This window comes from Oreochromis aureus, linkage group 7 (genome assembly GCF_013358895.1).
Source record: "Oreochromis aureus strain Israel breed Guangdong linkage group 7, ZZ_aureus, whole genome shotgun sequence".
NCBI classification, from domain to species: domain Eukaryota; kingdom Metazoa; phylum Chordata; class Actinopteri; order Cichliformes; family Cichlidae; genus Oreochromis; species Oreochromis aureus.
This window is the reverse complement of record NC_052948.1, coordinates 56,070,744-56,095,572: the sequence shown is the minus strand read 5'-3', so window position 1 is coordinate 56,095,572 and position 24,829 is coordinate 56,070,744. Positions and strand designations below refer to the sequence as shown.

At 38.8% G+C, this 24,829-nt stretch overlaps 1 protein-coding gene across 3 annotated transcripts; it reads left to right on the top strand.

The window, feature by feature from the left end:
• Positions 1–2,972: 2,972 nt before the first annotated feature.
• On the top strand, positions 2,973–24,717 carry ogdhb (oxoglutarate dehydrogenase b). Of its 3 annotated transcripts, XM_031732990.2 has the most exons (23): positions 2,973–3,011; positions 4,236–4,634; positions 6,942–7,130; positions 8,650–8,743; positions 11,244–11,359; positions 11,590–11,744; positions 11,876–12,022; positions 14,827–14,917; positions 15,718–15,897; positions 15,992–16,120; positions 16,502–16,681; positions 17,604–17,756; positions 18,129–18,231; positions 18,444–18,572; positions 18,670–18,820; positions 19,016–19,143; positions 19,331–19,509; positions 19,921–19,992; positions 20,779–20,904; positions 20,986–21,058; positions 21,139–21,302; positions 21,595–21,749; positions 23,456–24,717. In XM_031732990.2, the coding sequence occupies exons 2-23, from the start codon at positions 4,401–4,403 to the stop codon at positions 23,550–23,552; spliced, it is 3,045 nt and encodes a 1,014-aa protein (XP_031588850.1). In that variant the 5' UTR covers positions 2,973–3,011; positions 4,236–4,400; the 3' UTR covers positions 23,553–24,717. The 3 variants fall into 3 exon arrangements, with proteins under 3 accessions (XP_031588850.1, XP_039471104.1, XP_039471105.1); XM_039615170.1 differs by lacking the exons at positions 20,986–21,058; positions 21,595–21,749; positions 23,456–24,717 and having other exon boundaries at positions 21,139–21,296; XM_039615171.1 differs by lacking the exons at positions 2,973–3,011; positions 4,236–4,634; positions 6,942–7,130; ... (2 more) ...; positions 11,590–11,744; positions 14,827–14,917 and having other exon boundaries at positions 11,978–12,022.
• The last annotated feature ends 112 nt before the right edge of the window (positions 24,718–24,829 follow it).

The window sequence follows — 24,829 nt, the reverse complement described above, 5'->3', positions numbered from 1 at the left end:
ACAAATTTACAGACAAGGATAGAAAATGTAATCTGTTGTTAAACATTATACATAATTTTATTTTGCTGGAATTCTTACTCTACCCATTCTCTTCCACTTATCCAATTTAGGGTCACAGGGGGGCTAAAGCCTATCACAGTTGCCATAGGGCAAGAGGCTAGGTACAACCCTAGTCTGACTCAGGGTCAACACAGAGAGACAGACAACAATTCACAACTATGGGTAATTTGGAAAATAACCTAACCTCACTAAAAGCATGTCTTTGGACTATTGAAGACAGCCAGAGAACCCAGAGAGAACCTATGCAAACCCGTGGCCAGACAGTGGATTCTAATCCAAGACCTTGCTGTGAGGTGGCAGTGCTAACTACTGTTTTAACATGCCATGGATTTCATATGTAAGGTTTGTAAGGTTTTTTAGCTTACAGAGTTAAGTTCCCTAATTTGGTTGCTTTTGTAAATTGGAGCTAAATAAATAAACCAAATTGAAATATACTAAATTTAGGGAGATAAGACTCACCTTTTGCAAATACCTTAATGTCAGATATCAAAGTAGAACGGATTATAGTGAAATACAGTAGAAAAATATTTAAAATTGCAGTAAAAAAAAAGTAGTAATTCACTAGCTGGGATCACATCCTCAGATAGGTTTGCTAACATTTTTGTAGATAGTGGCAGATGGCTTGAACATAAATTGAGGCTGTGGTTTTGGGAAGGCCTCAGAGGGGACTGGTGGCAGCTCCTGGGTCAGGCAGATCCCTATAAGAAGTGAATTATTTGAAAAAGGGAGAGAAGGTGGGTACGAATCTAAAAGCAGACAATAGCAACCTCGTTGTACAGGATACAGTAACCATCGCAGTGGCAGATATTCAAGAAAGGTTTGCAATATATAACTTGTTAGGGGTGAGGGGAGGATGACAATACAAAAGACACACTGTGGAAGAAAACCAGAGTTTTAGAAGGATTTTGAATTCAAGAATGAAAATAAGCTAATATGGGATACATATGGTCTCGTTTTCTAGTACTCTTGCACCAGCATCATTATGACTATTATGATTAGCAGAAGTAGTAGTAGTAGTAATAATAGTAGTATTTGCAATGTTGACTGGTTCTGAGAGATCTGGGAGGCTGCTGTTCTCTGCTCTTAGGTACACCAGCCACTTAGCATTGATAATGTGTAATGCCTGTTTTCCTCAATGCTCTTCTAGCATTGCTCAATTTCAGCTCAGGATCTGCCCTTGTATTGTTATTCGCTTGTAGCTGAAACCACAACCTGGGATCTTTGCATGGATCTTTGGAAAACAGGCCATTTCTCCTCTTGGCTTCTGCTATGGAAATCTTGTTGCACTTTCTTATTCATCTAGGACCAGGTTTTTCAACCTGTTATACTGAAAAACAAGAAAAAGACTAGCACACCATAAAAAAACAAACAACAAAAAAACATCACAAACAGCAGTACAGAACCAGGAACATGTGATCTGTCAGCCTGAACAGAGACAGAGACACACATGCCTACACACAAGAAAATGATATTGCCAGCATCCATGGGATAGTACCAAGAAACTGACAAAAGTCATGTTTAATTAAAGACTAGATAAGGAGAATATTTTTACGATTTTTAAGGCTTTGCCATTTTATTTTGTATTTTTTTTTCTTTACAAACAAATTGAGGAACAGCAATACTGATAAATTACCGATTTGTGTGCAAAATGTTCATTTGATTTATGCCCAGATCTGATTGTTAATGACGTCCATTGTTTTAAAGTACAGAGCCAAACAAAGGAAGAATTCTTCAGAGAAGAGGCAGCCAGCTGATATTTTGTCTGCAGTAGCTTCAGCAAGGCTGAAGATAGATGATTTTTTTTTATGAAAGGAAAGTTTAAAGGGCAAAACTACTGTTAAAAGATTCTTGACTTTATTACCTATTATGTTTGCAATTCATTTAATTAAATAAAGCTTTCATTTAATGTAAAACATCTTCTGGTAGTGGTGTAAATACATTTATTCTATTTTGAATGCAGTGTGGTATTACTATGTTAATGAATGGTGCTGTGAGATCCAAGTTTACATAATGAAGTGGCTGAAAATCTGTGTCACCACCACCTGAAGTATGTGTGAATGTCTTTCTTGTCTCCTCTGTGTCTGCCTTTAGTGTTGCAAAGACTTCATTAGCATCATGAATTAAGCTGTGTTGCCAAAACACCAATTACATGAATACATATTAACATCAAAGTCAGTGCCAGCAGGGTGCAGAGGTATCGGAGCCTGTCTGAGAACAAGTTAATAAGCTGAGGGATAAAAATGCTTTTTACCTAAGGTCTGCTTTGAAGTACTTTGATTATATACTGTGAGCCATAGGAATTAATCATTTCAGATTTTAATACAGGTATATTTTTCTTCATGAAACAAGATGTGATAATTAGAAATTCTGCTTTTTCACCAACCAGACTGACAACATTGTGACCCCAATAGACTCAACCGGTGATGGTATCAGCCCTCTACACCAACACATAACTTTTAACACCTCTTTTTTTCTTAGAGTTTATATCATCTCTTGAGTGTTTGTGTGTGTACTCGTGCGGTTTAATCAGTAATGAAATTTTCTGTAATCAGAAAAATATATATTTCTATGTAATAAAAAAACACCACAAAAAAATCTTATTTGGTTTTGTTTAAATGTGACTACATTCCAGATGTAGTTATCCATTCATTACATCTCTGCCCACATTAGGCGCATTTTAAACATGCATATCATTTGAGTTGAACAGACAAAACTAACCCTGCATTCAGTTCAGAACACCAGAGAACGAAAAAGTTTTCTTTGTTGCTTACTTAAACAAGTAATATCACTACCGGGACGCTTTTCAGCACCGGGGACAAGACAGCGCTCGCGCGCGCGACACACACGCGCACACAGACTTTCGTCTACGACAGGACCTCTGACTTCCACTCATTTACGACACGGAAGGCTCCGGGGAAGGCGTCGAAAGCACCTACGAGACCGCGGTAAAGGTAACAAAGTCGATGCAAATGAAGTGTTATCCTAAAAGCTTTATTTAACGAGAAACTTTACTTTGAACCCGATTAATGCTTCGTAGGGGCCCCATACGTGATGGTACGGTTTTTGAAGTGTTCTTGCTTTGTTTTCGGTATTGTATTTATTTTATGCAGATTTTAAGGTTACAAGTCTTTTTGTCTGTGCTTCAGGCTTTATGCCGTGCCCCAGTGAACTTCATTTTACTAAGATTCTTTTTTCCTGGAAAGACCCGTTAGATGTGTTGTTAACCCGCACCGGCGTTATTCTTTGTGGGTTTTCATAACTAAATTCCTCTGTGTTGTCTTACTGCTTGTGCTCATAGAAACATTCGATTAGAGCGCCACAAAATGCTGAAAAGTAATGACTAGAAATACACCAAAAAACATACATCCTCCTTTTCAGTAAAGTCTGCTAAAGGTTAAAGTCCAGGTTTTACAAACTACTGAGGTGTCTTTAACAGTAAAAGCTATTATTTTCGATCTGCTTTGTTGCTTGCTGAAATAAACTGCAACATTTTTCGACAGTTAGCGTTTGGCCTACATTTAATAGGCGCATGTGTATATAGTGGGTGAATGGTGTCCCTAGAGACTATAAATTATAATATTGAAAACCATATCTAAATCTAAACCATGAATGTAATAGCTAAATGCTGAGTCTTAAAACTTATAATTAAGTCATAGACAGTATAAACATGGGGCACATCTTGGTGAGCAGGGGCCTGGTTGCAAAAGTACTTCTTGTTGTTCACCTTTTAAATATTGGTAATACCAAGATTCAGGGGTAAGCAAATCACAAGTTGTTAGCCACTTTTCTGTGCTTGTTAGCAACCTTCTGCTTCTTTAGCATGTAATGATAGACTAGGACTCCTTCCCCTGTCATTTCTGAAATAACTGAGGCCTCAGTCCATATGCTGCCTACGGCACCTATCACATTTTCAGAATTTTGGTATGAAAGGGAAAAAAGAAAGGAAAAAAAAAGACTTTTGGTATGAAAATGTATTGTAAGTATCAGTTCTGGTGCAAAATGCATACCTTAATTTACAACTAGCACTTCTTCACATACAGGACACAAATTCACAAGTACTGAGAAACTGAATAAAACATTGTTTTGGCCTTACCATGTGTTTTTTCACAAAAATATATTTAATATTAGCCTTATTAGGTTTGCTCAATTACAAAATCTATATCTGGAATCTGCAGGATCCATTGGGCAGTTGGGAGAAGAGAAGGGGCAGTGTCTGCAGATAAGCCAATCTCTCCGGTTCAGCAAGCCAGACGGATTTGAAGAGGGGCAGCTCCTGATTAGCCTGTAGGATCTCCTTGTCCAGGAGAGTGATCCTGCAGAACTGTGACTCATCTGCCGCTATGCACTGCTTAAGGACTACGGCTGTAAGGCGTTGGCCTTTAACGGCTGTACAAATGACCCAGAGCCTATCAAAGCCTCTATCATTGGCAGTTAAACAGGGCTTAAGGAGATCTCAGCCCACAAGGCACCTGAACACACCTCTAGCTAGTGAACCCTTTCTCAATGGCACCAGCTCTAACTATGTGGAGGAGATGTACTACTCATGGCTAGAGAATCCAAAGAGTGTGCATAAGGTACAGCACATCCACCTTTAATTCTGTGTTTGATGTTGTTGTCATTTCTGCAGTTATATATGTTTAAAATATGAAACTGCATGTAAAACCAACCAAGTGTTTTGGTCGGCAGAGATGACCTAATAATGAATATATAACAGGGAAAAATAACTCCACCTCCATCAATTACAGACATAAAATGCAGCCTCCACATAAATCAACGCATATTTCAACCCAGTCATTATTGGTAATTAATAAACAGGTATTAGGTTGCCTGGTGTGGGACCAAAGTTTGATGGTGATTAACCAATAACTGAAAAGGTGACTATGACACAGTGTTTAAATTTGTATAAAGGAGAATACATTTATGATGAAATTTAAAAAGATAAACAGAAACAGATTTTCAAAATAAATGGGGATGTTGGTGGTGGCTGGAGGGGGGTCGAAAAATGGAAAATAATAATAAATAAGTACATATTGACCACTAAATACACATGTAAAGAAAGAAAGAAAGAAAGTTTGACAATTTTACTAAAACTTGAAAATACCAAATTTCCACACATGAACATCGAGACACAAAATTGTCCACATCTGTACTTCTTGACATGTTGCACAGTGACAATCCACTGAAGATACATTATTAGTGGAAATACTGGAATTTAGGTGATGGAGCTGCCTGAATAGAGTGTAAAGGACTTATGACACACTCAGTATAAATGCAATAGACAACTGCCTGCACTATTCTCACTTAGGCTATTCTCACTTAGACGTCACACGCTACGAGACTATGCACTATGTCTCCAGTCTAAACGATGAAATGCAAAAAACTGTAGTTCATGGAGTGGCAACTTGAAGCTGCCTGCATAAATTACACAGTTCACATAGAATTCCATGTTTAAGTGGGCAGCTGAGTTTTTGTTTTATAACTCATCCATTTGGATAAAGGTTTACCATTAGCAACATTGGCAGTTGAAAGACAAGTGTGAGGTAGTTGTAGCCTATAGCTGTCTGCTAGGCCTTACTGCATCTAATTTGGTTCTGCAGTAAGGTACAGATTATCCAGAAGTTTGTGCTTCCATTTTGGTCGGTACAATTGTAGTTACATAACACTAATAAGCAGATATGCGGGGCTGGAGCCATAGTTTCTGAACTTGTTTGGTAGACTTACATGGTACTGTACCCTTGCTTTCCTCTCTGACTCTCCTCCAAAAAAAGTATAGCAGCAACCAAAATGCTTACACTGATAAATAAAATGTGGATTCCCCTAGTCAGCCTAGGGGAATCACTGTACGCTATGCACTAGGTACATGGTGAAAAGCTTGTAATGTAATGACTTGCCTAAATTGCCAAAAGTAGTCACTTGCCTGCCCTCAAACGGATATAAACTTGAGGTACAATTCATTCTTAATCTCTACAGGAGTATGAGTAACTTGCTTTCTAAAAGTTATGTGTTTTCATTTTACCTATGCTGATTTTTGTAAATCTTGCCTCATGTGGCAAATGCTTAATTACATTTCTTGCTGCCGATGGTGTCACAACCAGTTTTTTCCACATAGGGCCCACTAAGATTGATTTTTCTGTTTCCCTTAATAATTTAAATAATTATTTAAAAACTATATTTTGTGGTAAGTTATGTTAACTTAATCTGATATTTAAATGAGTTTGATGAAATAATAAAAAAAATCAATACAAAGTCATGGCACTGTACACATTTCCATGTTTCATTATTTGCATGTAGTTGGGGTTTGAACCTCAAGTTATAAGATATGACAATTAGACACTACTTAAGAAGAATGACAACGCTTTAGAGAAATAGAGAAAATGTGGGTCTGTTGGTCACATTTCTAAAATAAGGAATAGAAGAAAAACTAAGATATGTTGTAAAATGTATAATGTATGAAATAAGAAATGCTGTGAAAATAATTTCATGACTTTTATATCAAATTCGGACTAATTTTTCTTGCATGTGGTCTAAAGTATATGTTTCTACAATTGGGGAAAAGTATACTTTTTTGCATATGCATTTATAGACTTAGGACCTGCAAAACAAGTTCTAATCAGTGCTATATATAATCAAAATGTTTAGTACATAAAATGGATTAGCACAACAATGTACGCACACACTTGGGTGTAATAATGAATGCTAACCGTCCTTTCCCACTGAAAAGTCAATTTCAGCTGTCTTCAGATGTGCTCTATAGATAACAGTGACTTGACTTGAGCCTTGCTTAATAATCACTGTTTAACCTAACTACATTGGTGACATGCTATTAATTTATGTGACACACCATATTGCTGAGTAAACTGTGTCTTTCTTTCTCCATGCAGTCCTGGGATGTGTTTTTCCGTAATGCCAGTGCTGGGGCTCCGCCTGGTGCAGCCTATCAGAGCCCACCACCCCCCAGTATGACTCCAGAAAGACTGCCCAGTGCCCAGGCACTGGTGGGGACTCAACCCAGTGTGGAGAAGCTGGTGGAGGATCATCTAGCTGTACACTCACTTATTCGAGCATACCAGGTTAACTGCAACCACACAGAAAATGTTTTGTCTCTCATTATTGTAGAGTTGGGGTTTTGCTTCATTTTAGTTTCTGGGAGTGACACTGACTGTGTTACAAAATGCAAAGATGGTAAAACCCACTTCACATATATCACCTGTTCTCTGCTATAACTCCAAGAAAATCTGAGGTGAAATGATAAGGAAGCAAACTTAAAGTAAGCTTTTTCAGTTTAATCGTTAAGGAAAAAACAAAAGATTAACAAGTTTCAGTCTGGTGTTTTACTCTGATACGGTACACTAAAAGTAATTCTGCTTTGGTTCCTTTTGCCGTTAACAACAATCATAACTTCACCAATACATTATGCATTATTCGACCATTGTTCATATAAGTCTGAGTTGATAATGGGATATAAAGAGACAATTTCTGCCTTTGGGTTGGAAATTGTATTAGAAAATCATCAGAATGGTGAGCTGCTGTGTTGTAAAATGACACAAATGTACACAGGACCTGTGTATGTTTGTCCCTATATTTTTAAAGGTGCTATTGGCATGATATTCTCACCAGATGTCAGTAACAACCCATCCAGTCCACACATGCAAATAAATCAAGCCATAGACGCCCATAAATTATGTGTATTAATGAGAAATGACACAAGGAAAAAGTTTTGAATTGAAATGTATTTGCTATTTGCAATTTTTCCCTCTAAGCCTGAAGGGAAAAAGAGGGAACACACACATGTAAAGGAAGCTCTTAAAACATGTGGTTATCCTAATTGGGCTTTCATCAAGTCAGCGAAGATGCACAGAAAAGGAGATCAGACACCAACTAGGGAGGATCAGAAAGACAAACACAACAATATTGTCATCCCCTATGTAGCAGGTTTATCAGAGAAACTCAGAAGAGTCTTCCCCAGACTCCTTAACGCCCACTCACATCCTGGGCCATTTGACCTTAGGAAATCACTTGATAGGGTGGGGCTAGGTTTCACTGTGGTTTCACCCGAAGCTTTGGCTGATTGTGACCCACACCCGTTTTCACACCTTAGCTCGTGTGATTAGGTAGAGGATCAGTAGGGGGTCCATGACTCTCTTGGAGGACATTCCCATAGGCCTTAAAATCTGGGACTCTCCACCAGTTGCTCTTAGAACTGAAGAAGCTTCTCTGATGAGACGTGAAACATCTTCAAGAAACTTTCTAATTATTGATAAGTTTCTGCTGGTGTCATGACTTTCCATTGGTTTTTGCACCTCCCTTTCTTCATGTGTTCAGTACTTTTTGTCTGTGTCATTTCAATTTACAGTATTATTAATCTTTTATTTATAAACATATTCATTTGTGTACTTATTTATGTTCAGAATAAAAAATAATTGATAAATAAGTGGGGAAGAATACACATAGAAATACAAAAAAAAGTTAATGAATGAGATAGCTGACATATAACCCTTATAATTCCAGTTTTCCCAGGGGACCAAAAACAGTAATGGACAGTTTCAGTATCAATAATCGATGCATTTAGCCATATTCCCTTCTGCGTAGGTAAGAGGGCATCACATAGCCAAGCTGGACCCCCTGGACATCAGTTGTGTAGACTTTGACGATGCCCCCTGTACTATTGGTTTCCAGAATGTCGGTGAGAACAATAATCCTATTGCATGTTTATTCATTTTTTCTTTTTTTCCTCTGGCTTTTCTTTTCCTGTTATTTTTGTACTTTGATCCTTTATGTCATGATATATTTGATGTCTATATTTGTCCCACTGGTTTTGTTTTTTTGTTCTTTCTTTTATCACTGCTCCACTCCTTATGTACCTTCACTGGCCCATTTGCCCTTTCAGTTGTTTTCTTTATCAATGTGGCAACCCTGCTTTCTTATCTTTTAGCCTCCCACCTCTTTTATTTACTATCACATGCCCACCCATTGTGTGTGTGTCTTGTCAGAGAGAAAACGTGAGTGTCAGTGCATGTGCATTTGAAATAAAACATACTTCTTAGATATTATAAATAACTATAACTAATAATAACTTTCATGTGGCAAGTCATCCATGAAAGAAGGTGTGGTTGTTGGTTCCTGACAACCTTTGCTCAGTGGCCAATGAGTTCAAGCAGGACTTTTACAGGCTTATCTAAGTGTGCTTCAATAAAATTTTATTATGATTAGATTACAGGCAGAAACTACTTGATTAAGTTATATCATCAAAGAAAACAAGTCTAGGTTTTTATGTGTGAGGAATTTCAGAAAGGCAGAGAAGTCTAAAGATCTCCTGTGTAACATGCTGACTCAGATGTATTGGATCCCCCATGATAAGCAGAGCACTCTGCACTAATTTGCTGACAGAGATGTACAAACAGACATAGACACAACAAGTTGCCCTGCCCCTTGTCTCTCTAGTGTTGTCCTATCACGGTTTGGTACGACCAGGACATTGCATGCTTAGATAAACACAAGCCACTCTGTGATGTCTTAGACTGTGTCTCCTCTCTATATTGGCGCACCATTTGACCAGTAAACTTAACCTACCTTCAGCTTTAAGTACATTGCTTCTCATTATGTGTGGTTTCTGTGATTATAGATTGGAGCTTTAAAAAAAAAAGGAAAGGAAAAAGCATTAAAAATAACAGTTGTGTATTTATGACAGGTTATCTATTTCTTTCCAGGGAAGTTATTAGGAAATTACAAATCCATAAAACCAATCTAAATGAAAAGTTAATATTACATAATGACCATGGTTCAGGAGTTTAAACCATGGATGCTGGTATTAAGGGGTGACTTGCCTGACCTTGTTTGGCAAGTTAATTCAGAGCCTCTGGGTTTTGATAAAGAAAGCTCTGTCATTTTGAGAATGTAATCAGTTGAGATTTGATTCTGCAGCTGCTGTAAAAGCTTTGGCCCCTTGAGGAATTAAAGGATAGAAAGAGAGATTTGAGATTTTAAGCTAAAACGTTCCTTAAAGGAAGACTTGACCAGTTTAATCCACAAAGATCAAACTGCTTTCGCTGCTTCTGAGATTATGTCAAGAAAACTGCATAATGGGAAATAATGGAATCATCTTGATCAGATTGGAAGTACATATTATATCACAGTCTATCATTTCTAAATCATGCGGGCAGGGCTAGTTCAGTAGGTAAAGTGGTTACCCCACGATTGGAAGGTCGGGGTTTCAAATCCACTGAACGGCTACCCTGAGGTACCCCTGAGCAAAGGGTCCCTACACACTGCTCCCCGGGTGCTGCACTGGTGGCTGCCCACTGCTTCCCTGGGTGACTGGGTTAAATGCAGAGGAGTAATTTCCCTACAGGGACTAACACATACACATTATTATCAAATCCCTGTAGCCTACAGCTCAATGCAGATATTATAGTCAGGGGTTTAAGTTCAAATGGATTCACACAGGGTAAAGATAAAGATCTTTGCAAAACTTACTTAAGCATTTTTTTAGTCAAAGAAAAATTATCATAGCCACTTAATGAAAAAGATTTCATTGATGTTTCTTTGTGAATTAATTTAATTTACTTTGTTATGATAGTCAAAATGCCAGAGATAATAAGCAATTTAAAGGCGTGACAAGTGGCTTTATCCTGAACTTTTGAGTTAGGGAATTCAAATGCTGTGTACTTCATAAGACATAGGATGTAAGAAAAAAAACATACAAAATTGATTGAACAAAGTGAAACGATTAAAAAATTACCCAAACTAATAAGATCACTAAACGTTATGTGTAACTATTGTTCAACTAACAACTCTTCATGCAGAGTCTTCAACCTTAGGGTTTTAGCTGCTGCATTATTGGTCTTTTGAAGCCAAAAGTGTTACATTTGGGCCAGAGGGTGGAAGCTTGGTTAGGAAACTGCATTTATAGACTGTACAGGTGCTTCTGCTACATACACAGTTCTGAGTAACAGGCTAATAACAATTTCACTCACTCATACTATATCTTGGATGGGCTGTATTGTTAAAATGTGAGAAACACTAACATGATACATACGTTTTCTGTCGACTGTACCATTGTTTGTCTGCCTCATTTTTCTGTCCCAGAAGTTGCCATTTGATTTTGTCCTATCAATTTCACAGTCTACATATATTGTTCAATGATGGGCTGAAAGACATTTTTAATTTCATTGTTTACACTGCAGGTATTTATGGGCTGGCTGAAAGTGACTTAGATAAAGTGTTCCGGCTTCCCACTACCACCTTCATTGGTGGGAATGAAAGTGCTCTGCCTCTTAGAGAGATCATATGCCGCCTTGAGGTAAAGATCATATATATAAATGCATTTTTTTTAAACACAGAATGTGATGATCCAAATTGTTTGATTTCCAATGTCTTTGTGGGTATCTGGTGATATAGATACCCATAACCAATGTATTAACCTTGGTTATGGGTATCTATATCAGCAGATACCAACAGCCAAGAAAAGTTGTAACAGGAAACTCTGTTTCATCCCAGCTAATACAAACTTAACTTTTTTCTGTCTCTTAGAGAGCCTACTGTCAACATATTGGTGTAGAGTTTATGTTTATTAATGACATGGAACAGTGCCAATGGATCAGACAGAAGTTTGAGACCCCAGGAGTCATGCAATGCACTCTGGAGGAGAAGAGGACCCTACTGGCCAGAATGATCCAGTCAACCAGGTGTGTCTGTCGTTCTTCACAGTCGTAGTATGCCTCAACAAATAACTACAAATTTAAAAGGCCTTTATGAGTCTGATGGAAGTATAAAGTTCCAAGCCACAGTGTGAAACACCACAACCAACTTTTTGCAGGTTTGAGGAATTTCTCCAAAGGAAGTGGTCTTCAGAGAAGCGCTTTGGTCTGGAAGGCTGTGAGTCGCTCATCCCAGCCCTGAAGACCATCATTGACAAGTCCAGTCAGGGTGGAGTGGAGACTGTAATCATGGGAATGCCACACAGGTACCATGGTTATGATTTTTTCCTATTGCCTTAACATGTCAGAGTAGGATTGTACAGTATCAAGGATCAAGGAACAAACTCATATCACTGACAAAAGTTATAGAAGGTTTATTTACAGAATTATTAGAATAAATACCAGACAGATGAGCTATTGGACAGGACATTTTTCCGGCAGGAGTTCTCAAGAAAAGTCTGCATAGAGGGAGACAGCATATCGATGACTATCAAATTCAGTTCTTGTTCAATTCAATTTTATTTATATCGCAACAAATCACAAAAACAGCTGCCTCAAGGCACTTTATATTGTAAGATAAAGACCCAACAGTAATATAAAGGAACTAGAGAAAACCCCAACAATCAGATGACCCTCTATGAGTAAACATTTTGGCAACAGTGATAAGGAAAAACTCCTTTTTAACAGAAAGAAATCTCTGGCAGAACCAGGCTAGGTAAGGGGCAGCCATTTGCCACAACTGTTTGGGAGTGAGATTGGAAAAACATATGCTGTGGAAGAGAGCCAGAGATTAATAATAACTAATTAAATGCGGAGTGGTGTAAAAACACATAGTGAGTGCAAAAAGGTGAGTGAAGAAGAAACATTTAGTGTTTCATGGGGAACTCCTAGTATCCTAGGCCTTTTGCAGGGTGACTAAGGGAAGATCCAGCCCAAATTATATGCTGTGTTCAAAAGGAAAGTTTTAAGCCTAAAAGTAGAGAGGGTGTCTGTCGCCCAAATCCAATCTCGGAGCTTATTCCACAGAAGAGAGACCTGAAAACTCAAGGCTCTGCTTCCCATTCTACTTTTGAGTACCCTATAGGAATCACAAATAAACCAGCAGTCTGAGAGCAAAGTGCTCTTTTGGCATGATACAGTACTAAAGCAGAAATTTGGTGGGCAACAACAAAATTCCAGTGCAAAACCTCTCAAATGCAGTAAGATGGAAGTGTTACAAGTTCCTCTTCTAAATTCTTGCAGGGTCTTGTTGTGAGTTCCTTGAGGGTTTGATTGATCTTGTTTTTTAGTGTGGGTAATCTAGATTCTTGGGGTAATCAGGACCTTGCAACACCAGGCAGAACACATTTCCTATGAGGCAGAAGGGAAAGAAAGGAAACACACACATGTAAAGAAAGCTCTTAAAACAGGGTTATCTCAATTGGGCTTTCATCAAATCAGCGAAGATGCACAGGAAAGAAGGTCAGGAACCAACTAGGGAGAAACAGAATATCAAATGGAACAACATTGTCATCCCTTCCATAGCAGGTTTATCAGAGAAATTTAGGATAATTTTCTCCAAGCCAGACATCCCAGTACACTCCAGACCCAGTCACACCCTCAGACAAAAAGAAAAAACTTGTTCATCCCATGGATAACGCTCCCCTACATACATACGTCAGAGTGGTTTTAAAGGTAAAATAACCAACAATGCAGTGGTGTAAGCACACAATGTGTTCACTGAAGTGACGAATCAAGCTTCTCTATCTGGCAATCCAATGGACAAGCATGGGTTTGGCAGTTGCCAAGAGAACAAAATTTGCCTGACTGCATTGTTCCAAGTGTAAAGCTTCATGGAGGAGCGTTGTTTTTCAGAAGTTGGGCTCAGCCACTTCCAGAAAATGCAACTCCTAATGCTTCAGCCTACTAATATATTTTGTACAATTTTATGCTTTGTGGGATTGTGGGAATAGTTTGAAGGTGCCCCTTTCCTGCTCCAAAATGACTGCATACCACTGGGCAAAGTAAGTTCCATAAAGACATGGTGTGGAAGAACACCAAACCCGCACAGAGTACTGACCTTACACAGAGTACTGACCTTAACCCAATAGAACACCTTTGGCATGAATGCAAGCCAGGCCTTTTCGTGCAAAGTCAGTGTCTGACCTTACAATGCACTTCTGGAAGAACGGTCAAAAATTCTTAAAACACACTAAACCTTGTGGAAAACCTTCCCAGAAGAGTTTAAGCTGTTATGCTGTAGCTGGAAAGGGTGGGTAGACATCATATTAAACCCTATGGATTAAAAATAGGATTTCACTCAAGTTCATAAATGTGTAAAGGCAGACAAGAAAATACTTTTGGCAACATTCTGTAACTCGACAGTTAGCAGCTCGCAGCTACCTACATCATAGTTCTTTTCAGTAGGTGTTAAACACAGAGTACAAGGATGTAGTATACCGTGTCCACATATTGAGAAAGAAAAGCCCCCACGCCAGAGTCTGAGGTGTCAACCTCCAAAATGAATTGTTTCTGTTGGTCTTGATGCACCAAAACCAGAGCTGAATTAAAACTATATATAAGCTTCTGAAATGTTTCTTCATCTTCAGCAGTTTACACAAATGATCCCCACTCTTACTGGTTGGTATTGACTTTTGGTCATACTGGGCAAGTTCAAGTACAAAATGACCAGACTGACCACAAAAAAGACAGCTTCAACTTGGTTCTCAGCTCCTATTCCTCAGGTGCTAGTTTAGCCTGACTGAGCTGCATTGGCCCCTCAGAATGGCCAACAAAGGAGCTTAAAGTGCTGTGCTGGAAGTGGAAGTCAGGGAGAACCAAAAGGCAGAATCGGGAAGGGAACTACAGCCAGAGGAAGGCTGAGACTTGTAGTTCCATTCCTTGTTTTGTTCACATAGGTGATTGTCTACACTAATAGTAAGAGTCACAAATTCATTTAAACTCTTCAGCTTATCACTAGTAGCCTATTCAAAACTGTTGCATCTCTGTTAGGAATGTGCAGAAATGTGTTATAAGGGTAGAATAACTGTATCTTCATTGAAGTGTTTTTATCCCTCTTGTGTGTCTTCAGAGGCAGACTGAATGTGCTGGCAAATGTGATCCGGAAGGAGCTGGAGCAAATCTTTTGTCAGTTTGACTCTAAGTTAGAGGCTGCGGATGAGGTTTGAATATTATTTAGTTAGATTCAGTCAAGACCAATGGAACAGATTTACACAAAAAATATAACTATGACAGTGCTTGTGTTAATGATAACAACTGATGTTTGGAAAATGTGTTTAGGCACATGAATAAATGATTCACACTCTTCAGCTGAGAAAGCCTCTTTTTTCCAGCCTGAAGGTAACGATAGTAACCATGATTGGGTCCAGTTAAAAGTGGGGTCCAAATTAGTAGTGCTCCCTGTCTGTCACACAGAGACAGCAAAGAGGTGGTACTAACTGTAAACCCAGGAGAGGTGAAAGATAGCTGTTATTAAGAAAATGTTATGTAATCAAAATCAAAAGTGCAATCAAAACCTTTGTGAGAAAAAAACAAAGTAAGACACCTGTTCAGCAGCTCTCAGCCACCGCATGATTACACAAGTGCGCTGGTTAGGTTAGCTGTTAAGAACAAGCTAAAAAGCCAATGTCAGTATGCCATGCAATTAATAATATATGTGACCTGCCACATGTATTTAACTCTAGCATATTAATTTAGCTGTAAACTGATGGTTGCAGCATGGAGAGGTATATCTAAAGGGGAGCAGGCAGTGGCACAGCACCTTCCTAAAATATAAATTTATTACATTAAGTGCTATGTTACTATGTTTTTATAGATCAATAAAAGCACCAGATTATTATGTGCAATATTAAAAATGTGCAGTCCGTCTATTGAATAGCACATGTGCACATATGTTCTTAATAAAAATGAATAAATAAATAAATAAAGATGAAAGGTTCAGCGTCTGACTTTGTGCTCTCAGGGTTCTGGCGATGTGAAATATCACTTGGGGATGTATCACAGGAGGATGAACCGGGTTAGTGACAAGTACATCACATTGTCTCTTGTGGCAAACCCCTCCCACCTGGAGGCCGTTGATCCAGTGGTGCAGGGAAAGACCAAAGCTGAGCAGTTCTACTGTGGGGACACCGAGGGAAAGAGAGTATGTTGAATTTTTTTCTTTACCATATAAACAGAAGACAATGTCTCTGTGGATGTTTTCCAATATGTTTGTATTTTGGTGAATCATTTTGCAGGTGATGTCTATTCTCCTTCATGGCGATGCTGCATTTGCAGGTCAGGGTATAGTGTATGAGACATTCCACCTGTCTGACCTGCCATCCTACACCACACATGGTACAATACACGTGGTGGTCAATAACCAGGTATGGACTGTTCAGTTCAGTTTGTTAGGTTTAAAATTCTTTCAGCACTTATCAAGCAAAGTTTTATGGTATGGACAGCTATTTCAACAAATAGCTATGGTTATAATAATATTAATTCAATTCAATTTTCAATGAAAAATTGAATTGAATTGAATAATAATATTAATGGTTTTGTAACTGACTTAGTTTTCCCCGGATAAAACTAGGCTTCTGAAGTGTGGATTATTGAATATACACTACAAGTACTCTTGAATTGACCATAAAATACTGTGTATTTAACACTGTGTGAATTGCTGGATGCAGTTCCAGTAGTTAAAATGAGCACAGTGTCATAACTGTAACTGGTTTTAATATACATGTGTGTTACTCTTGCCCACATAGATTGGTTTTACGACAGATCCCAGGGTGGCTCGTTCATCTCCGTACCCAACCGATGTAGCTCGAGTGGTCAATGCGCCCATCTTTCACGTTAACGCAGATAATCCAGAGGCTGTGATGTATGTGTGCAAAGTTGCAGCTGAATGGAGGAACACATTCCATAAAGATGTCGTTGTAGACCTGGTAAATATGTTCGTTATTATAACTGTTTTTGTTAACCACCAAGTAAAATGACCCTGACTGAAACTGCTGTTTTTTAAGAAAAAATTCTTTGAAAACAAGAAACACTTTTGCTAACTATAACCCAAAATAAAGAAAGTAAACCTCTGAACAAAGCATAAAGTAGGAGTAAGCATGTTTCCAACATCTAAAAATGGCATTAAGCCCTACCTGACCTTAGAAACGTGACGGTTTAATTCAATTCAGTCCAACTTTGGATTAATCCAATAAAGGATCATTTGTTAGAAGCAGTTTAGAAAAACACAGATACACACACACACACACACACACACACACACACACACACACACACACACACACACACACACACACACACACACACACACACACACACACACACAAATGAATTAAACCAAGGTAAAAACTGTAAAAGTGAGGAGTTTAGAATAATGGGTAGTAGTAGTTTACAATCAGGTGAAGCATGATGATACCCTAATGACAACAAAGAATAGAACACAATAGCCCTTTATTATCATTGTACATGTATAATGAAATTGTGGAGAATGAAATATTCATGCTCAGGGTGCGTTCAGAAAAGGCTAGAATACCTGTTGCTATCTCAAGGATTAGTTGGTTGCTAAAAGAAGCTACGTCTATTTACTTCACTTATCTTCCAGTTAAGGAAGATAACACAATACTGTGTGGATGTGAAATGAGCCAGTAGAAGAAAAAATAATAGAGTCAAAAGACTGATAAAAATGATAGATGGTGGGATCAGCTGTGTCATTTAAATGGACTGTCACTTTACTGCACTGTGCCATCAAACGAGCCAGTCAGTACTGACATACTAAATTTTCATAAAAGGTCAGCATACAAGGTCAAATAGGTGATCAGAACAAACATAAACATTTGCCTCTTCGCTCAGGTGTGTTACAGACGGAACGGTCATAATGAGGTAGACGAGCCTATGTTCACACAGCCGCTGATGTACAAGCGCATCAAGAAGCAGAAAGGAGTCCTGCAGAAATTTGTTGAAAAACTCATTGATGAAGGAGTCGTCACAACTCAAGAATATGAGGTAAAGCTACCTGCACACCTGTGCTGTAAATGGTTATGAAGCATGCAAATTGTAGACAAAGACACAATATAACTTATTCTGACCTCCAAGTGGATTTGATTTGGCTGCTGTTTTAAACTATCACACATTTAGCTTGAGCTTACTCAGTCCATTGTCAGGATTTTATAATGAAAGAAAAAGCTCAGCTAATTCTTTGAGACTGATCAAGTAACACATAGATTTCTCATGTGGACAGCTGTCACTGACAGTCAACTCCAGTCTATATGAACTTATACTGTTGCTATCAGTTAGTAGATTAAAAATCACAATGAAGATAAAAAGAAAGACTCCATTTTTCTCATTAGATGCCCAACTTGCATTGATCTCTTGCAGGAGGAAGTGGCCAGTTATGACAAAATCTGTGAGGAAGCTTACACTCGCTCCAAAGATGAAAAGATCTTACACATCAAGCACTGGCTTGACTCACCCTGGCCCGGTAGGACTACATGTTGTTCATGAAGCCAAATCATTTCTGTGTGTTGTTTTTTTAACTCCCTTTTTTGTCAATAAATTAACATTAAACAAAATAAATTAAGACAGAATACAATTAATACACCTGAATACACAGTATATTTTTGAATCTTGGGCAAGAAGGGCATCCCATGCATGCCTCTTGCTTTTAATGCTTTTGTGTGTCTGTGTATTTAGGCTTTTTCACACTGGAGGGTCAGCCTAGAAGTATGACCTGTCCTTCGACTGGCATCAGCGAGCAAGCGCTCAGCCACATTGGCAACATTGCTGCATCTGTCCCAGTGGAGGATTTTGCTATACATGGAGGTGCCCTCACGTCTCATGTGACAAAAATGAAGATCCACTGAATGTACTGTCAAGCTGTTTTAGACCTGGATTTTATGCATTGGTGTTCATGTTGTAGGGTTGAGTCGTATTCTAAAGGGACGTGCAAATATGGTGAGCCAGCGAGTGTGTGACTGGGCTCTTGCGGAGTATATGGCCTTTGGCTCTCTGCTCAAGGAGGGGATCCATGTGCGTCTCAGTGGTCAGGATGTGGAGAGGGGCACGTTCAGGTAAAAAATAGGTTTACTATTTATGTACATATTTATGTAGCCCACTGCCTAAGAATAAAATATCAAGAGGTGATTGCATCTAAATCTCTTTGACGTATGCTTGTATTAATTTCTTCACCTGCATCTCATCTCTGAATTTAAAAAAAAAGACAAACTCAGTCATACCACTCATTTTTTTCTGGTTATATTTCACAGCCATCGACACCATGTTCTTCATGACCAAAATACTGACAAAAGGATGTGTATCCCAATGAATTATATCTCGCCTGATCAAGCTCCTTACACTGTGTGCAACAGCTCTCTATCTGAATATGCAGTACTGGGTAGGTCACATAAACACAATAAAGGCTCCTAAAGTACCAAAATCGGGTGCATTTTGCATGATTTTCTGCCATCTCTCTCTCCCACAGTACCTGAAGTACAGTATTTCACAGTTGAAGTGTCACTTTTCAATTTGCTGGCATGTTTCAACACCAAGGCTTCTGTTTCATTCTTCTCTCCTGTGTGCAGGTTTTGAATTAGGCTTTGCTATGGCCAGTCCCAATTCACTGGTTCTATGGGAGGCCCAGTTCGGAGACTTTCACAATACAGCCCAGTGCATCATCGATCAGTTTATCAGCTCGGGACAGGCCAAGTGGGTCAGACAGAATGGCATAGTGTTGTTGCTTCCTCATGGCATGGAGGGAATGGTAAGAATTTAATCTACCACATTCCACATGTATCTCAATTTGATTTGTCTCACCATCAGACTTTGGGATTGTATTACCACCTTATAATGCAACACCTGTCTTGTATCGATGTCTTCTTGAGTTTACGAATTGTTATATTCTTAATACCATTCTATGGACTTGCATTGTCAGAGCACAAACCACTTATGTCTCTGTGTGAAGCTTGTGTTGTACTGGAACAAAATGTTTATTCTGTCCATGGTAGTAAAATTATTTTGATGCAAATGAAAGGACTTCTATGGCTACATAGTGCCTTATGTGTTACTAATAAACTTGAGATCTGCTATATCACATATAAACAAACCTTAAATACACTACAGGAAAGAAAACTTCATCACATTTGGATTGCTTCCATTCCCTTTTTCGTCACAGGGTCCAGAGCACTCATCTGCACGCCCTGAAAGATTTCTACAGATGTGCAATGATGACCCAGATGTTTTCCCTGTGAGTTTGTGTCAGAATGTCATTAATAAATCATAGTCTGTCAGTTAAATGATTTTCAAGTTTGAAAAGAGAAGGAATTTCAGAAGTTAAATCAGCATTCTTTTTAATGGCCAGCAGGGGGACCTCTGTTTGCAAAAACAGTCTGTCTATCTAGAGAATCTATGACCTGAGTAAACACTTTTCCTTAAGCTGTATTATGCTGTATTCCCTTACGCTAGTATTAAGTCTTTTATAATATAACATTATGTTCATTTTGTGCATTTTTGACATGCTTCAGTGTAAGCCTATATCATGGTTGATATGTTTCTCAGTTATATCCGTCCTTAATCAGCCCATCCTTTTTTAAAACACTAAGATGGTGGCTTAGTTCAGCTAGAAGCTTCAAAAGAGGGCATTGTTAAACAATGGGTGGCATCACAGTAACCATGTATTTTAAAGACAGTGTGGAGCATGCAGTGCAGGTTGGATTTGTATTTTGCCACACTTAAAACCATCTTTCAGTTTTTCTTTGGACTCATTAGGACTATTTGGACTTCTTTTTTGTCTTTGTCAGAGTCATATTTTTTATTTGATTCATTTACCTAGGTACCTAAACAAATCAAGTAATTGGAACAAATAATTCTGTTCTCTTGAATTGTTGAATTAAATGATTGTATTGTGTGCATTTTGTCTTCAGGTTGATTAAACTTTTCTTATCTTTGTAATCTTCCACTTAAAATTTTTGATAATGTGACCTACATGTTGTATTGTATTTTCTGATTTTTGTACTCCACATTATGTTGGCAGAAACTGTCTGAAGACTTTGCCATGCATCAGCTTTATGACTGTAACTGGATTGTTGTGAACTGCTCTACTCCTGCAAACTACTTCCACGTTCTCCGCAGACAGATCCTGCTGCCTTTCAGGAAGCCCGTAAGAGACATATACCAAAGCATGGAAGATAAGAGTCAATTGAAATTATGAACATGTTCTATGCTCTGTCTTTAATTGCAGCTCATAGTGCTAACTCCAAAGTCTCTGTTGCGCCACCCTGAGGTTAAGTCCAGCTTTGATGATATGCTCCCAAGTGAGTGCAGATCAAAAAAAGTGCAAAAGAACTTTCAAAATATTTGGTTATCTTCTGTTTTTATGCTTTCTGTCATGCAGGCACACATTTCAAGCGTCTAATCCCAGACAATGGGCATGCAGCCACCAACCCTGAGAAGGTGAAGAGACTAATTTTCTGCACCGGCAAGATTTACTATGAACTGACCCGGGAACGCAAGAACAGAGGCATGGAGGAAGCTATCGCTGTTGTCCGCATCGAGCAGGTAATCAGTGTTTTAGTAAAACTGTTCAGAGTGTAAGTCTGTAAAAAGCTGAAGCTGAATCTGAGACTGTGGAGTGACTCATTTAGTCTAATCTGAAGGCAATTTCACACTTCACATACTTCACTGCTGTACAGGTAAAACAATGGTAGCATGGCCTTATAGTGTGCAGTATTTGTTTGCCTTAGGTCAATCACAGCACCTTGTTAGGCAACAACACACAGACTTCCACACCAAAATTAGCAGAAACTGTGTTCATTCCAACCACATTGTGGCATCTTTCTTTTTTTGGCAGCTGTCACCATTCCCCTTTGATCTGGTGAAAAAAGAGGCTGATCACTATCCAAATGCAGATTTGGTTTGGTGTCAAGAAGAGCACAAAAACCACGGCTACTATGACTATGTCAAGCCCCGTATCAGCACCACCATCGGTCACACACGCCCCATCTGGTAAGTTTGACTTCAGCTGACTGTGCAACTGAAGACAGGGCAGTATACCAGTCCATTACCAATATGTTCACTATTGTCCCTCTGCATTTATCTAAACCACAATGCTTGCGTCTCTAACTTTGTCTTTAAACCCTCAATCTAAACTGTCCCTCTGATATATCTAATCGAGTCCATTCTGGTCTTTTTGTTTGTGTCCCTGTCTCCAAACCATACATCATAACAGGTCTCACTACAGTCTTGTAAAACTTCCCTTTCATTTGTGCTGCCATTCTTCTGTCACATATCATCCCTGATATGTGATATGTCCCTCTGATATAATCATTTCTAATCCTGTTCAACTCTGCCCCTCTTTGCTCTGCCTTTTGTTTTTGTTTTTTTAGTGCCACCCAACTATAAAACTTAGCAGGTCTGTCTGCCATCTTTTAAACATTTCCTTTCACTCTTACTGCTATCCTTCTGTCATACATCCCCCCTGACACTTGCCTCCATTCACTGCACCCCACCTGCACTCCTATCTTCACCAGTCTTGTGGATTATAACCTGCTTTGGATGGTTGACCCCAGATATTTAAACTCACCCACCTTCACTGTTGCACTTGTCTCTTTCTAATTCACACGCATGTGTTCTTCATGTACCTTCTTCTCTCCAGTGCATACCTCTGCCATTGCAGACTCTCGTTCCCCTTTACCTACTTCCACTACAGGCCATAATGTCAAAGATCATAGTAGACAGAGATACTGCCTGAGCTCATCTGTCAACCTGTCCATCACCAATGCAAAAACGAAGGCGCTCAGTGCCAATCCCTGATCTAATCTCAGTCCCACCCTGAACCCATCTGCATCTTCTACCACACACCTCACCACTGTCTTGCTGTCCTCATAAATGTCCTGCACTCGCCTCACATATTTCTCTGCTACTCCTGACTTCCTAATACAGTATCACATTTCCTCTTGACACCTATATGCTTTATCTAGATCTACAAAGACACAGTGCAACTCCTTCTGATCTTCACTCTTTTGTGGCACACTGCTGCTCACCTCTCTTTTTCTTCATGGTCATCAGTTTTTATTTATTTGCACATTTATCTAATTCACACACACACACTATCAGTATACTTGGGCACATGGACATGGAGGATCCAGGGTTTGATCCCCTGACATTTTGACTGACAAATGGATCACCCTACCACCTAAGCTACAGCTATCTCCAGGCCAAATTGAATTGCATCATGAGCAGGGATATTATAGTAAGCAGGAGTGAGAGCCCACACATCATTTAGGGGTCATGTCAGTACACAAACACACAGAAGACTTTTAAATGTTGAATAAACTCACAGCCACATTCCACAGTTCTTCACTCATATTTTGTGTTTAATTTACTCCCAAAAAGAGGAAAAAGCACGCCATAAACAAGGGTAAAGGTGATTGTTATTGGGAGTATTGTTCTTTTTTTAATGCCATGCTAAAGATAATTATGAGCTAATTTGGCCACAATCATTACATAGTGAAAATCTGATATTGAGGTTTCCCTATTGAACACACAGAGTTAGTCTCAGATATACAGTGAACAGAGCAACCTGAGAAGGAGTTGTAAATTATTGTTCCAGGCAGCTTTCAACTACAAATCACCCATTGTCCTGTTCTACATATCCTATATGGTCAGCAGCTGGCAATCAAACGTGTGTGTGTGTGCGTGTGTGTGTGTAGGTATGCTGGTCGTGAGGCTGCAGCAGCTCCAGCCACTGGAAACAAGCACACTCACAAGATGGAGCTGCAATGTTTGCTGGACACAGCACTGAACTGAATCTACATTCATACTAAGGGCTCATGATCTCCCACCACTCTGGGATCTAGCCTATCTGCAGAGCTTCAGAGAATCCAGGCTGGCTTCACCATTTTCCAGAAATTTTACGTCAACGTGTTTTTACCTCAGTATTTTTACAGATTAGAATTGTTAACAGGTGTAATCTTAAAACACACAATGACCTTTAACACTATTACCAACTATTACAATCTCATGTTTACAGTGAAGGACAGCACTAGAGAAAACTCTTATGATAAGCCTGTAATCAATCTGTGAATTTAGACAAATTACAGTTTTAAGACTGTAAAATTTTATTTGCTTATATTCAGTCAGATAAATAATCCAGAATCCAGATCAAATCTTCAAATAATATTATTGATGTGTGGTATACTGTTTGGGGTCGAACAATTAGAAACATTCCCCAAAAGTTGATTGTATTCATCTGGACGTAGTGTTTTCAGTGGCAGAAACATTTCCTTCAGTCGTGCTAGTTTCAGTCATTGTGCAAATGTACTGTTTATAAAATTGGGGAAACCTGCAGTCAGCTGAGACGCTACATTCAGTTGAACAGAATCAACTTTTGGAGATTTACAAAATCAGAAACATTAATGATGTTCATATTTTAAGGAAGAAAAGGAGGATAGTTATCTTTTCTGGCATTTTGTCACACTTTGCTCCAGAGTGGCTCCAACAGATTTCACAAACAACATCACAGATCTGTGGTCCAGAAAAGGGCAGTCCTAAGTATAAAGAAGTAACCTGTATTTTTATTATTATTATACATGTTCTGTTTGCATTGTTCTCGGCAAATAAAGCTTTTTGAATAGTCCTGCTTTTGCTCTTCAATATTTCACAAAGATATAATTTCCAATTTTGCACTTTTGCTTTTATACATGTAATCAAGAAGCTGCAGAGAAGTCTGTCACCATTGTAACCAAAGATCCTCTAAATACTCAAGAACTCCCAATCATGCTCACAAGAAAGCCCCGAGTAGAATTTGTAGATTAACTCCATTTTTCTTTTGGACATTTTCTTGATACTTTCACTTTCTAAAGAGTAAAGATCACAAATCACAATGTGTCACTTTAGAATGCAAGGAGCTGCCTCTTGATCGCCGTCATCTTTACCCACCACAACCAGCATACATGGAATACAAGATGGCTCAGGTGCAATTGTAGTCCTGCAGCAACATTAATATGATGCTGCAGGATCAACACAGTGCTATCACGTACACCACATGGACAAACAGAGGCAAAAGAATGTAGTGAACATGGAAT

Bases quoted from the DNA above. Each gene is read 5' to 3' on its own strand.
- ogdhb (XM_031732990.2), top strand. From the start codon at position 4,401: ATGCACTGCTTAAGGACTACGGCTGTAAGGCGTTGGCCTTTAACGGCT. The intron at 7,131-8,649 runs GTTAACTGCAAC...CCTTCTGCGTAG, and splicing joins CACTTATTCGAGCATACCAG to GTAAGAGGGCATCACATAGC. The intron at 11,360-11,589 runs GTAAAGATCATA...TCTGTCTCTTAG, and splicing joins AGATCATATGCCGCCTTGAG to AGAGCCTACTGTCAACATAT.